Source organism: Gadus chalcogrammus, chromosome 14 (assembly GCF_026213295.1).
Source record: "Gadus chalcogrammus isolate NIFS_2021 chromosome 14, NIFS_Gcha_1.0, whole genome shotgun sequence".
Classification (NCBI taxonomy): Eukaryota; Metazoa; Chordata; class Actinopteri; order Gadiformes; family Gadidae; genus Gadus; species Gadus chalcogrammus.
Genome location: NC_079425.1, coordinates 4243098 through 4258998, shown reverse-complemented (window position 1 = coordinate 4258998; position 15901 = coordinate 4243098). Strand labels below are relative to the sequence as shown.

Genomic DNA, 15901 nt, shown 5'->3' with positions numbered 1-15901 from the left:
GTTAAGAAAAAAACAAGAAATAAATTAGGATTGCTAGAAAATGAACTAGCGCTAGGCCCCTCCCCCAGACTCACCGGCTCCGCCCCTGTCCCGCCCCCCCAGAAGGCTCCACCCAGGGGGCAGCGTCAGGTGCTGGAGGGCGTGTTCCAGGCCCTGGTCCAGACGCTCCCACGCCTCCACAGGGATCTGGCACTCGTCCAGCTGCAGCGCCCCCTCCAGGCTGTCCGCCCGCCCTGCGGCGCTGACCTGCAGCCAAAGGGGAGGGGTCAAAGGTCACGCAGGTGTGTGTTGTTCAGAGGTCCACAGATACGTATGTTGTGATGTGCAAGAATCATAGCCTGAAGTCAATGTGTATCTCTCAACACTATTTGTTGCAGTACTTATTTGTGTGCAGCCTAATGAACCAATCAACACATTTCAATTGGTTAATTGATGCACCAATTAACTGAAACACAATTTAAACACAATTGAACACATTTGTGTGTGAGGGAGGGGGAGGGGCCAAGCATTAACAATCATAACTTTTATCTTGTTTTTTTCTTACTCACAAATTAACACAATTGTTTCACACCTTCTACAATCTCATTTCTTCATAAAATAAATCATATTTGGGCGAACGGGGGCATAAAATTCCCCTACGCTTCATAATTGTTTCGACCAATCATGTTGCTGGCGGCAGGGGTCTGTAAGCGCGTAACTGGCTAACATAAACTGGGCCAGCCCCCAGTAGACATACCAGGAACTGGGCGATATCGAAGGCTTGGTCCTGGACGAAGCAGAAAGATTGTTGTGTCAGCTGGGTCACGCAGCCCGCACTGGACCCCTGGCCCTCGGGGGCCCCGGCCACGGTCGGCCCCACAGAACACAGACTGATCTGAACTGTCTCACTGCAGTCATGAGCTGAGAGGAGAGGAGAGGAGAGGAGAGGAGAGGAGAGGAGAGGAGAGGAGAGGAGAGGAGAGGAGAGGAGAGGAGAGGAGAGGAGAGGAGAGGAGAGGAATGGAGAGGAGAGGAGAGAGGAGAGAGTAGGGGAGGGGAGAGGAGAGGAGAGGAGAAGAGAGGAGAGGAGAGGAGAGGAGAGGAGAGAAAGAGAAGAGAGAGGAGAGGAGAGAGGAGAGGAGAGGAGGGGAGAGGAGAGGAGAGGAGAGGAGAGGAGAGGAGAGGAGAGGAGAGGAGAGGAGAGGAGAGGAGAGGAGAGGAGAGGAGAGGAGAGAGGAGAGAGTAGGGGAGGAGAGGAGAGGAGAGGAGAGAGGAGAGGAGAGGAGGGGAGAGGAGAGGAGAGAAAGAGAGGAGAGGAGAGGAGAGGAGAGGAGAGGAGAGGAGAGGAGAGGAGAGGAGAGGAGAGGAGAGGAGAGGAGAGGAGAGGAGAGGAGAGAAGCGAGGGTAAAGGTGAAAAGGAGAGGAGAAGCGAGGAGAGGAAATAGGTTAGACAAGATTGCATAACTGGAACTGTGGTTGTCACAGCAGAAGTATGGAGATAAAATATTAATAATATGCAAGCGATAAAACATTCTAAATAATAATCCCTAATATGCATGGAATAATCGTAAGATTAATCAACACGTTCCTGTTTTAAAACTTTGCATCCTGTGGTCACTGTCGTAATAAAAGTGTGCAAGTGGTTAGGCTTGTTATTCAGTTGTCAGTCATTTAGTTAGTTTGTAAGTTAATTATCGTGGTTATCTTTGATGTCTGTCCCTTCGATAAGCTTGATAACCTTCTTTCTAATCCAACGCCGGGACACTTAGTCTGAGACCTTTGACCTCAGCAGCATTAGTGTTGAGGTGTGGGGAATCAATCCTTCTTTACGGTTAAGCTCCCGGTGACTGTGTTCAGGTGACAAGGTCTTTTCACCGCCAGCCAATCAGAGAAGGAGAAGTGAAATAAGTCTCTCTCACATTTGGTCACCCTCGCTGGGGTGTGCGGCCAATAGAAAACGACCACTGCGGAAAATAGGTTTCAGCCGGCAGTAGCAGACTTCTAATTTTACAGGGAGTTTCCTCTGTGTACCAACTTTATACGTTTTAGTCAAAAAATAAAAGACTTTGTAAAACTGAAACTGTTTTTCACAGAAAAAAACAGAAATAAACAGGAAGCTGTTCTTCAGATAACTGGAACTCCCATGTGAGCTCCAGGAAGAGTCTCTCTCTCTCTCTCTCTCTCTCTCTCTCTCTCTCTCTCTCTCTCTCTCTCTCTCTCTGTCCTCATTAAGGTGAATAATTCACTGCTTCCACGGCAACACATGAAAAATAACTACACAGGAATCTGTTTCTATTTATATTTCTGTCTCCGACTGTCTGTCTACCTGTCTGACTGTCTCCCTCTCCTTGCCTGTTTTTCTCCCTGTCGGTCTACCAGTTCACCAGCCTGCCTGTCTGTCTGTCTGACTGTCTCCCTCTCCTTGCCTGTTTTTCTCCCTGTCCGTCTACCAGTTCACCAGCCTGCCTGTCTGTCTGTCTGACTGTCTCCCTCTCCTTGCCTGTTTTTCTCCCTGTCCGTCTACCAGTTCACCAGCCTGCCTGTCTATCTGTCTGACTGTCTTCCTCTCCTTGCCTGTTTTTCTCCCTGTCTGTCTACCAGTTCACCAGCCTGCCTGTCTTTCTGTCTGACTGTCTCCCTCTCCTTGCCTGTTTTTCTCCCTGTCCGTCTACCAGTTTACCAGCCAGCGTGTCTGTTTGTCTGCCCAACAACATGTCTTCTTGGTTGTTCTCTGAAAGGCATCTTGTCAGCCAGCAGAATGCATCATGGGTAATGTCTCACCCGGACACAGTGCCTGCAGTGTGTCCCGGCTGGTCCTCAGGGTGCTGCTGAGGTGCCTCTGGGTGCTGCCTGCAAACAGCAGGAAGTACTCCACATCTTCCTCCCCCTCCTCTTCCTCGTTCAGCCGTACTGTAATCAGACACTGGCCCTGAGGGACACAAATGGGAAGTGAGAACTTTGTAAATGACACACACAGCGTCTGTGTGTGCATGCATGCGTGCGTTTGTGCGTGTGTGTGTGTGTGTGTGTGTGTGTGTGTGTGTGTGTGTGTGTGTGTGTGTGTGTGTGTGTGTGTGTGTGTGTGTGTGTGTGTGTGTGTGTGTGTGTGTGTGTGTGTGTGTGTGTGCGTTTATATTTTTAATATATGTATATGTGGGTGTGTATATGTTGTGATGGTAGAAGTACTACAGGATGAAATGAATATATGTTTTCGGGATTTAGGGTGTAGTTGAGACTGAGATTGGGTGGTGTAGTTTAGACTGAGATGGGGTGGGTGAGGTAGAGACAGAGATGGGGTGGTGTAGCGGGGTTGAGGTGAGGACCCAGGTGGAGGTATTGAGTCGATGTGAAGAGCGATGGTGGTCTAGATACTTACATACAAAGGCGCTTGTTGTGGATGGAGTTTCATGTTTCCGTGGCGCTGGAAACAAACAAGAGGTTTGTTATCTTATGACACATCAGATCAATCATACAGTAGAACTCAAATCTGCACACACACACACACACACACACACACACACACACACACACACACACACACACACACACACACACACACACACACACACACACACACACACACACACACACAAAAACACACAAACACACATGCACACATTCGATTTCAGTAGTTTAGTAGTTTTTTCCAGTAGGAAAATAGTGAAATGAAACCACCAGAGTATCATAGTGTTGGCTAAAAGATGAAATGAAACCCATTTAACACAAAATAAATGATCGAAAACAGGATCAAGTACCAGGCTGGCACACACACACACACACACACACACACACACGCACACACACACGCATGCACGGAGGCATGCACGTGAGCTCCTTGTGAATGAAGGGTTGAGAGGATTAGCTTCACCGCTAATCAATCACACTGTCCTCGAACCACCAACAGGCTAGCACACTGAGCGCCAACAGGCTAGCACACTGAGCGCCAACAGGCTAGCACACTGAGCGCCAACAGGCGGCTCCGTGCTAACAAGGCCACAACACGAACGGGCACCACATGCTGCACAGTACTAAGAAGGCCACAATAATAACGCAATCACAATGCTGCACACTGCTAGCATACTGTTTATGCTACACGGCGCTAACAGACTTCCCGTGTGGCAAAATGCCGACTGAATATTCACAATGCTAAAGAATGCCAGTTCAGGCATGCGGAACGATGCTAACAGACTTCAGTGTCTCTGTTAGTAAATCATTATTTATCCATGATGAAGTGGTCATTGTCATCGATGTAATATTTAGCTTTGCAGTTCTCCGCAACGAGTCAAATTGAACTATGAACCCACAACCAAGCTACACAACGTGGCTACACCCCACACTACACAGACTTTTAACCGCTGACGGTTCAATAAACCTCAGTGAGTAATACGCGAGTAAGTGAAATAAAGGCTGTGTCACAACCAAACCACCAGTGCCAGGGTTAATGGGACAGATACAACCACTGCAACACACCCTTGCTCAACGGACATAGAGTCCCTCCACCACCTGACCACACCCGGGGTGACCTGACCTTTAAAAGGGCATCAGTCACTAAAGGTGTGTTGTTTGTTCTGGCAGGTCACCCATAAGCCTGCTCAGAGTACTGTGACGGGCTGAAACACCTTTAGAGACAGTTTGGAATGGGTGGGCTTTCCTCATTCTACAATATGAAGTGTTTTCACGTAAAAGGGGGTTCATGTGCCAGAGAAGGAGATGTGATTTGATCTTTGGGGGTTTGATTGGATTGTATGGCCAAAGTTACATCACAAGCTTGCCGGCTACATTGGCATGGTCGGTTGCAGGCTTCAGACGTATAGGGGAGGAGACACATGATAACAAGATAAAGTATACGAGATATGCCAATCACCATAAAGGCTGTAAAGGACGTGATTTAACAGATGAATCGTTAAATGACTCATACACCGATTTTCTTTGAATGTGTGCATGTACTGGTGTTAAATACACAACTAAGGAGAGAAAGTCTATGTCATGATGAATTGAAAGGGTTCCCCTGTTTTGCAGGAGAACTTTCGCCTGCAAGTTAAAACAATGCAATCAGAGCTGCCGTGACAGTCGCAAAGCATTGAGAGAAAAGGAACTGATTTGGTCCTGAAAGAGTAACTGTGAGAACCACGTGAAACTCGCACGGCTGCACAGCAAATATGAAACTACCACTACACCAAAAGAGGTTTCAGAGAGAAGTCGCATACTTTGAGAATTGTACTGAAAATGTCCCCCTATAGTGACTCAAACTGAACATTTTTCCATGGAAAAAATAAAGTTATTTCTTTCAACCTTCTGCCTTGTACATTAATTGTGCATAAATGTACTTTATCTGTTTGGGTTGCAAAAGGATCACGACCACTCCTACATCACATTGTCCTGAACTCAACCCGCTGCCTTTTGGCCCATGAATGTGCTGGCATGCAATATTCATAACATAATATTCACTTTGTTTTCCTGATAGATTTGGAGGAAGACCGTGTTGTCATCAGATGTCCTCTTGGAAGTTGCAAGTGGGAACAATGGTCATAATTGTGCGACAAAAAGGATTGGTGCCCCCAACTGAAATGACCAGAAACACCAACAGTGAAAAGTGTTGATCCAAAACAAGTCAAGTCAAAGAGTTTATTATCAGATGGTACTGAAGTTCTGCGACAAGACAAGGGGTCATCATTGTACTACTAAAACACACAGAAGGGATAATGAACTGAAGTGATATCTACAAAAGGCCATATCAGAAGAAATTGCAGTGTGAATGCTGGCTGTTGAAAGGCTGACACTAAACTAGATTGCTGGCTTTCAAAATAGCCATAACATTTTAAGTGTTAAATTGAGTTTGAACAGAGTATGGAAGTCTGAATGGAGTATAAGCAGTACAGTAGCAGAAGTAGAGGCATGACAGGCCAGTGGTACAGGTAGTATGATAATTAATAGTAAGTATGATAGTCCTATTATAATACTAAGTACCAGTAGCAATGGAATGATAAGTGGTAGTAGTATTAGTTTGATACATAGTAGCATTGGTATGATAAGTAGTCATATTAGAATGATAAAAACAAAGGTAAGACATTTATGGTTGTAACGGAAAAGTTCATTAACATCTAAGTGGTCGAGTTTGACTCTGTAGCCGCTTAGCTATATCAAAGCTCTCAAGCATCTTACTGTTATAAGGAACTACATGCTAAAGGCTGTTAGAGTAATTGCATGCTATACTACAGTGAACCACCTAAAGGCTGTAAGAGGACTAGCTACCTTCAGACACATGTTAGGACACAGCCATCTGCTTCTACCAAAATAAAGATTCACCTTAAAATACAACACCCTTGTAAAGGTTTGTACCCTCTGATGGAAAAGCACTAAAAATAGCAGTTTGTTCTAAAATGGGTCGCAGCCTATAGGAACCTATGGGTTATGAACATATGATCAAGCAGACCCCCCATGTAGAGACAGAGCGACACGCGAACATGTGGAGGAAAGAGCCATCATGACAGAACCTATTTTTCAAGAACTCTAAATCCCACAAACAAACATGTAATAACCTATACTCACGCATAAACTAAATATATACCCCAGACATGCATGCACACAGACACACAGACACACACACAGACACACAGACACAGACACACACACACACGCACGCACACACACACACACGCACACACACACACGCGCACACACACACACACACACACACACACACACACACACACACACACACACACACACACACACACACACACACACACACACAGCCTATACTTACACATTCTCATACGAAAATGCACACCTATACTGCTCCCACCCACACACAAACACGTAAGCTACACACCACCCACGCACGCACCCGCACACGCTTGAACACACAGACATGGTCAACCCCCGGTTGCTAAATAACCAGGCTGGATTCTGGGATGCGGTGTTTGCCTGGCAGCAGTGCTCTCAGACAGGCCCACCGATTCGCCCTGCTGTGATTGGTCAACCACTGGTAACCCATACCAGAAAAACAAGTTCAATATTAACCAACCCGGTCATCCGATACCTGGCCTCTGTTATGGGGTGAGGAGAGTGGGAGAGATAGGTGGGTAAGGTCAGGTACAGAGAGAGAGGTGGGAGGTAGGGAAAGAGACATAGAGAGAGACAGGGAAAAAGAGAGAGAGAGGGATAAGGAAATAGAGCTTGACCAGGGAGGAGGGTAGAGGGCTGAGACATGAGGGGAGGGGGGGGGGGCCTGTGGCCACATGTGAAGCACCTTTCTTCCTTTGTTGCCTGACAGTGAACGACTGTCCTTTCAGGAAGAGCCTTAAAGGGACAAGACCAGATTCTGGGTTTTAAACACCAACACCCCGATACGGCAATGCGTCCTTGTTCCTGTGGTGTTGTTTTCCTTGTTCAGCTCTTTTTAATCTGCAAAAATAAATCTATTTAATTTAAGGTTGGTTTGAATGTAGCAATATTTGTCTCCTTAACTGAAGGTATGTTAGTGAGTCCCATCGTGGTTATGAACACATTAGAGATGCCATGATGCCGAAGAGCCCTCATCAAAACCCATCCTTGTGAATTTATGAGCATTTTCCTGTTTTATTTCTCTGCCCTTTAACAGTAGTAAACACATCTATCATTCAGCTTGGTAGTCAGCAGAGATGGTGATTGTGGAGAAGGTCTCGCACAGTTCCATATGCTAAAGTCCAAAGCGTCATAGCAGGCCTCCATGTTCTTCAGACAGGACAACTTGTTCCAACACGCTCTGGACAACGATGGCTCACATCACCAGCACTGGAGACAAACCACTACTTGCTGTTCACTAGACAGCCGTACAGAGTGAGCAGAAGGTAAAAGAATAGCAGTAAATTGTACAGTAAAACACAGGCCTTGCTCCATCATCTGTCACACAATCCCATAACCTGGTCAAACCCCTGGAACCTTGTAATATGAGACCCCAAGACCAGGAGATGTATCCCTGGTATTATGAGACCCTAAGACCAGGAGATGTATCCCTGGTATTCCTAACATGAGACCCTAAGACCAGGAGATGTATCCCTGGTATTCCTAACATGAGACCCTAGGACCAGGAGATGTATCCCTGGTATTATGAGACCCTAAGACCAGGAGATGTATCCCTGGTATTCCTAACATGAGACCCTAAGACCAGGAGATGTATCCCTGGTATTCCTAACATGAGACCCTAAGACCAGGAGATGTATCCCTGGTATTATGAGACCCTAAGACCAGGAGATGTATCCCTGGTATTCCTAACATGAGACCCTAAGACCAGGAGATGTATCCCTGGTATTCCTAACATGAGACCCTAAGACCAGGAGATGTATCCCTGGTATTATGAGACCCTAAGACCAGGAGATGTATCCCTGGTATTCCTAATATGAGACCCCAAGACCAGGAGATGTATCCGTGGTACTTCCTTTCTTATTGGGGGAAGGAGAATCAGGCTTTGGGTGTTTGACTCCTTGTCGATAGGTTCTGGGTTCGAACTCCAATGTCCGCGATCTAACTGTCAACATCTTTGAAAAAGATGTACTAACCCTAACCTGCTCCTGAGTTAAATGTATCTTACTAAATTAACTGCAAAGTTAAAAAGTAATTTTGGATTAAATGCAAAGTTAATAATCCAAGATGCTGTCTAGACCCGGTGCAGTATCCCAGGTACACCCTATGATCGTATCATACCCTGGAAAGCAGAAAGGTTATCTACTCAATTAATATTACTATTCCTATTGCTGCATGAATGGGTTTGGTTCAACTAGTGTGTTCAACAACATCTCATCATCACCTACTAATTTCTGGTTTACAAAAAGCATGATATTTGACAGCAGACATAACATGTTATTCTCGTTAATGAACAAACATGTATGAACAGTTTACGTTTAACGTGTGGACTATGGAACCGAAGCAGAGCTGAAGGACCAGCCCAGTCTGCCCTATATGGAATCGCCTGATTGGCTGGCATGGCATGACGTGGGCGGGGCTAAGCTGTTCTGTTTACTTTGCAGTGTTTGTTGACACTCGTCCCACTCGCTATTGGTGCTGGTTTCATGGGGAACGAGTTAAAACAGCTGCTGGGACGTTGCATGGCCTGCAGCTCATGTCTCCACGGACTGAATGTGTGCACCAATGGAAAGCAGGTACACCAACCGCCCCGTGTCACAGTTCAGATGTTCGTTACTGATCCCAGACGAGTGATTCACACTAACTCTTCAATTAACACAATTTCTTTCAAACTTTGAGCGAGCCTGAAATCTCCCGGCTCCTTTCCCCCTCCGTTACCTCGATTCCATTCCTCTCCGATGTCCGTCGGCACCTTTTCTTACGGCCAATGACGCGCGGGGGGGCCAGCACCTTGTGAAACCGCGTCGCCGTGGCAACGGTGTGTGCGCCCGCCTGCCGGTGTGGTGGTGTAAACAGTGCGTGGAGATAGTCACAGCAGCAGTTTGATTTAATCAAACCGCTCTATTGTGTGTGTGTGTGTGTGTGTGTGGAGATGGTGAGGGTCCCCCCCCCCTCCACTCACACACACAAAGGGTCGCTCTGTTGGCGAGGGAGGAGGACGCGAGGGAGAGGAGCACAGGCAGGAGGACGGCCCAGGATGAAAGGAGCGCTCTGTGTTTGGGGACAGTTATTAACTGCCCCCCCCCTCCGTGCTGTCCCACAGAATCACCCACCCTAACCCATCTTCTCCTGCTCCCCTAACCACTCGCACCCACCCTAGATATAACTCATCTTTTCCTGCAGCTCCCCCACCCCACCCACCCGACCTTACCATAACCTAATTATTCCTGCGCGTCCAGCCGACCCCCGCCCCTACCCTAACCACTACACAACTCTTCCGGGTCCAAAGGGCATTTCTCTGATGGGTGCTGCACCACCTTGTGAGCAGAGACCGGCCTTTGATCATGTGCACCGAGACACCTCCCTCCCTCCCTCCCTCCCTCCCTCCCTCCCTCCCTCCCTCCCTCCCTCCCTCCCCCCTGCAGGACAATAAAAAGCAGGTGGCTCCGGGGGTCTGGAAGTGTTGCTCTTCTCCCTCTCACGTCCAACCAGGTGAAGAAAAGTCATTCATTCCCATTGAGATTTGGCCGACAACTGGACAGCTGATGACAGCTACATCAACCAATAGCTGCAGGAGGAGGCTTAGGCTGGGCCAACAGATCACAAGACAAGCTACAGAGCTGTGGTTTTGAATGGTAGCTGCTGGATCTCTGCTGTCCCCATCATACAGAAACGAGAGAATATCTGGATACAACCATCATGACCACCATGATTTAAGAAAAAAATATGTAACGAGTAACGACAAAAATGTACGAATACATTTTGAATACATGACACATTTCAAATCTCTTCCTTGAAGGGTCACCATCCCGCACCCAACAGAAACCTTATCACAGCCAATCGTGTGACCCTATGAAGTCACACGGTACCACGGCGGAGACACTAACACCGCCATCACTCTCCCAGTGAAGACAACGCATTAAAGGAACGGTAAAACCGCAAACTGGGACGGGATGTTGATCAAACGCTGCTGCTGGATAAACCTGATTCTGTCTGTCTAGCGGTGTTGGGGCGTCAGTATGGAGATAACAGCGGCGGATCAACACTAGGCTCCCTCTCTGGCATTCCTCCTCAACAAACACCTCCAACCCCGCGAGTCCCAGGGTTAAACACACAACGTAGGCCCGACTTTATCCAACCACACGGCTCCCGAGACCCAACGAGCGCCGCCGGGGGACAAAGTTCTCACAGACCAATCAATCCATATCAGTCATGGAGCGAGTCAGCCACTCCCCTGCCCCTAGCCCCCCCAACACACTCTCACACACACACACACACACACACACACACACACACACACACACACACACACACACACACACACACACACACACACACACACACACACACACACACACAAAAGCCTTCACATAGTTCACCTTAAATGAATGGGCTAACCTTTCAGGCACCACTGTGGACGTTCGCTGTTCAAACATTCAGCTACGTCCTGGATCGTTCCCGTCACACATGGCATGGCAGTGCCCGAATTAGACGGGCCAACGGGTAGTCCAGCAGATGTCGGTAAAACACTTATGTATGCCAGCCTGCCTTTGACTTTTACCCTATGTGCTGACTGAGCACAGAGGAATCTGTCCAGTTTCCAGCCCATCTTGAAAAAAGCATGTTCGCCAACAAAGGAAGCTGCATTGACATTGCTATCGAATCACTCCAAAAACCATCGTTTTGATCTCTTTCCCCTCAAACGTTACCCCATGCAGGAAATATCCGGAATATTCCTAGGATCGACTGCATTTGTGTAAGGGGCTTTACAAACACACACACACACACACACACACACACACACAAGGACACAAACCCATACACACTCACATCTGTCAGCGTGATGAGTAGTGGGCCATGGGAAAAGAGAGTGAAGTCAAGATAAAGCTAAGAGGTTTAAGTTGCACCTCAGATTACAACAGAGCTCTCTCTCTCTCTTCCCCCTATCTCTCCCTCCCTCTCCCCCCTCTCTCTGTTCATCAACAGGTTTGTGTTGACAGCAATTCGTCCACCAATCATGCAATAAGTAGCTGTTTATTTTGGATTGGGGTTGCGTGCCACTGACTGGCTTACTGCGATCACAGAGCCGCCGGTCGTGACAAGGCGTCGTTTGAAGCGAGCGATGCCAGCGGCGGCGCTGGTAGAGGCGGGGCTAAGGGGAGCTGGAGACCTGGTTCAGGTGATGCGTGGGTGCAGGTGCAGCACTGGGTGACATCCCAAGGCTAGGCTTTGCTACACACCGGTGAGCAGAACGCACAATAGACTGTCCCCAGGGCAAGGCCACACAAACACACACACACACATACACACACGCACACACACACGCACACACGCACACACACACACACACACACACACACGCGCACGCACAAACCGAAAAACACACACACACGCACAAACTCAAAAACACGCACACTGACCCCAAAAACAATAGCCCGCTGATAAAGCTGTTATGAAACACAGCATCCTAGTGGAGGTCGCGGTGGCGGCTAGTCTCCACAGGACACGGAGTCCGCTGTCCCCTGAAGGGGCGACCGGGCGGACTTGAGGAGCTGTTGTTGTGTTCCCTGATGGTCACGAGGACCGGCGCGCGGGTGGGGGGGGGGGTGGGGGTGGTGGGGGGGGCTGAACACAGAACAGGTGAAGGAGTAACTTACCGTCAGTAAGACGTCAGCAGGGTGTTTCGTTCCCTCATGCGAGAAGACACACTGACCGCCGTGAGAGAGAGACACACACACACACACACACACACACACACCGCCGTCGCCTCGTCTGAGCCGGAGGGGCAGGTACCCTCGCTCGCCCACCCGCCTCTGTCTCTCGTTCGCTCTCTCTCACCATGCTGATTACGGTAGGCTAAATATGGCCCTGTGCTGAATACACTTAGTAGGGCAGATCAAAGCACTGATGTCAGCGGCCAGGGGGCGGGGCCTTTGAGGCCACAGCTCTCAGGTGGCTGTCGTGTCTCAAGAGTCGAGACAACCTCGGTCCTGTGCTACACCCACCTTCTCCCCTACCCCCCCACCCCCCCCACCCCACCCCCCCACCCTTAACCTGACTGAGAACCAGTTTGTGTATATGTGTGTGTGTGTGTGTGTGTGTGTGTGTGTGTGTGTGTGTGTGTGTGTGTGTGTGTGTGTGTGTGTGTGTGTGTGTGTGTGTGTGTGTGTGTGTGTGTGTGTGTTTGTGTGTGTGTGTGTGTGTGTGTGTGTTTGTGTGTGTGTGTGTGTGTGTGTGTGTGTGGACCTCCATAAAGATCCATCAGCGGGGATCGGCTTTCATAAAACAGAGGGTTAACACACACACACACACACACACACACACACACACACACACACACACACACACAGACACACACACACACACACACACACACACACACACACACACACCTATCCCCTGGAAGTAGGGGCTGCATCCAGTAAGTACAGTGTAATGACAGCACTAAAGAGCTCGCTGCTGCTCCAGCCCGGCAGAATGAGGGGGTAGTGGCAGACATCATGGATCGGCTGCTCTAACATGGAGCTGACCGGATCCCTCACGTTCGTTCAGTCACTGAGCTCTAGCCGAGGGGGTCAGAGCTCTTCCATCAGCTCAACGTTGGAGGACAGATACATATCTCTAACTGCCAGGATCGCTGGCAAAGAGGCTTGTTGTTTGTTAATGCAAATTCATTTCATGCACACTTTCGTGCAAAATGACTGAAAGACAATGGGTGGATAGATCTGTACTGAACAGCTAGCTGCAAGGTTTGCCGCCAACTGGAGAAGATTTGACTGAGACAGTAAAGATGACAGTGATGGACAACAGTGAAAAGACAGCTGTTCTACTATAAAGTTCCCATGAGTGTAATGCACTCAGCCTTTCTCCCCTGTCTCAGTCTTAATAAGTAACTCAAGCTACAGACCATGTGCGAGCCCTGCAAACCTGTTGGCTGGTAAGCTAACAGTTTTGCTAGCCTGTATGCTGGCGGCTAACCAATCGGCTAGCATGGAGGATGGCGGCTAACAGCTCTGCTAGCATGTACACCGGAGGCGAGCGTCAATAATGGTGTGGTGCATCACCGCCTCCACCCAAATACACCATCAGCTACAACCACAACACCCAGCTCCTAAATGTGTCCACCCCTCCTACTACTGGCTACAGGGTCCATTCTACTTGTAGGCAGGGCTCCACTAGCATTGGACTTTAGCCCTTCCAACTCTTGCTTCTAACATGTAATTTCCCTGTCACAGCATAGGTATTTACAGGTATGCTACCGTAGCAAGTTTCTTCCCGAAAAGGACTACATACTATAAGTCAACTTGTGCTTTGGTAAGACACATGAGATGACATCAACACCCAAGACTCCCTTTTTATAGTGTCATTGGGACTAACTGCCTACTACACAAAAGGTCATTAAAAGTTAATTATTCATATAAAAAGCTATTCACATCGGCCCAACGAGTGGGGTAATCAATGTGTACCAATGTTCTCCCCCTCATAAACTAGAGAAATCATGAAGTAGAGCAATGACCTCAGACATCACCCACAATAAAATGCGCCACATTCAGACCTGTTGTGTTACATCGGGGTCTGTGGGTGCATAGTGACACAGCTTTCAAAAATACAGGAAAATCCAAAACGTCTCGGGATCTTAACCAAAGTTGGGGTAGCTAGGGTACCAGTCGGGGTCCCAATATGGTACCGGTTGGGGTACCAGAAGGACCCGGTTGGGGTACCAGACCAGTAGGTCCCAGTTGGGGTATTAGTCTTGTCCCAGTTAGTTAGGGTACCTGTAGGGTAACAGTTGGGGTACCAGTCTGGTCCCAGTTGGGGTTCCTGTAGGGTACCAGTCGGTCCCAGTTTGGGTACCAGTAGGTCCCAGTTGGGGTACCAGTAGATCCGAGTTGGGGTTGCAATAGGTACCAGTTGGGGTAGTTGGTGTACAAGTGTGACCCATTCAGGGAACCAGTTGAGGTCCCAGTCGGGTCAGCTGTTTGATACACAGTACATTACAAGAGCTAAACTACACCCCATAGTAGGCTGGTTCTAACATTCTGCAGGTCTGTCCGTCCCCACAGAAACAAACATCTCTCATGTTACCATTGGTTACCAGGGATATCCCAGCACTATCGGTCTCCACTAAAAAGCACCGCCTATAGGCTATACAACGTGTAATACAACTTTTAGTTTCTTATTTCTGGTGATTACATCGACCTTTGCAACATTGTCTACATAATAGCACCATAATATTACTGTTTAGTTGTACTCCCATTATACCCATGTCGTACTGGGAGACACCGAAAACCACAGTCTCTCACTGTTGGCCAGTACAATGCCAGCAGTTGTGAATGGAGCTGGGTGAGGGAGGCATGGTTAACATTACCGATATTAATCTATGGTGACAATAGATGACCTGGAAAACACCGAATCATACACACGGACACACACACGCACACGCACACGCACACACACACACACACACACACACACACACACACACACACACACACAATCACACACACATCTCAACGGTCAACCTGCGTTTTATGGTCACAGTTCAACCTGTGTTAATTGTAACACATTTGTCTTCAATATCAGGTTTAAAAACAGAATACATCGACATGGGTCTCGCTGGGGGTGGAGGCCAATATAAACAGGGGACGTTCCCACGCTGGTACTCTCTGAAACTGTTTCATGGTCACCAACCGGTTCAGTAGTTTGAAGAAAAGACTCCAATAAACCCTTAATCTCCGGTTTCATTTCAGACTTGTGTGTGAGGTAGGCCTTCCGAGACCAAAACAAACAATGGCCCGGGCATTACCTTGTCAGTAACTTGACTCGTCCTCCTACCTTGTATATATTTAGACCCACCTCAGTGTCCTGCCAGCAGCTTTAGAGCGCATATCCTCTATCCCGGTGCGGTGTCGACGGGACTACCTCAACCGGTCTCGCCTCCGTCTCAAGTCAAACCCTTCGCTGCGGCTGTCACTCAAAAGGGTGTCCCAAACTCCGATTATGACCGGCGATGAGGGGGTCCCCTCTGTTTCCAACTCCGCGCCTCGGTTCAGCCAGGGGACAAATGCAGCGCGACTTCCCTGGAAGTTGCTGCTGCGGGTTCCCAGGACAACTCGCAGCAGGAGGGATCAGGGGAGGGATCTCGGCTGACGCGCGCATGTGAAAGGTGTTTAAATCGCTCTTGGCACAGAGCGACAGGTTGCGCGTCGCGCAGAACCCGTCGCTTGGTGCCAAGAGCGATTTAAACACCTTTTACATCACCGGTTCACTTTTCACCCTTCGGTTTTACACTGAAATAAATATGCATGTAATCAAACTCGTCCATTTCAATAGTATGTGTGTAGTGAATTGCTTTGCA

General features: G+C 48.4%; 1 protein-coding gene across 1 annotated transcript in view; it reads right to left on the bottom strand.

Annotated features, from left to right (window-relative positions):
* The window catches only part of LOC130403607 (A-kinase anchor protein 13-like), a 54201-nt gene extending 38554 nt beyond the window's left edge, over positions 1–15647 (bottom strand). Inside the window, exons 1-5 of the mRNA XM_056608024.1 lie at positions 15400–15647; positions 3356–3400; positions 2761–2908; positions 737–900; positions 75–246 (exon numbers count right to left, since the gene is read on the bottom strand). Of these exons, the coding sequence (XP_056463999.1) occupies positions 75–246; positions 737–900; positions 2761–2908; positions 3356–3388 (517 nt within the window). The 5' untranslated portion in view covers positions 3389–3400; positions 15400–15647. The remainder of the gene's footprint in view (positions 1–74; positions 247–736; positions 901–2760; positions 2909–3355; positions 3401–15399) is intronic.
* Between the last annotated feature and the right edge of the window lie 254 nt (positions 15648–15901).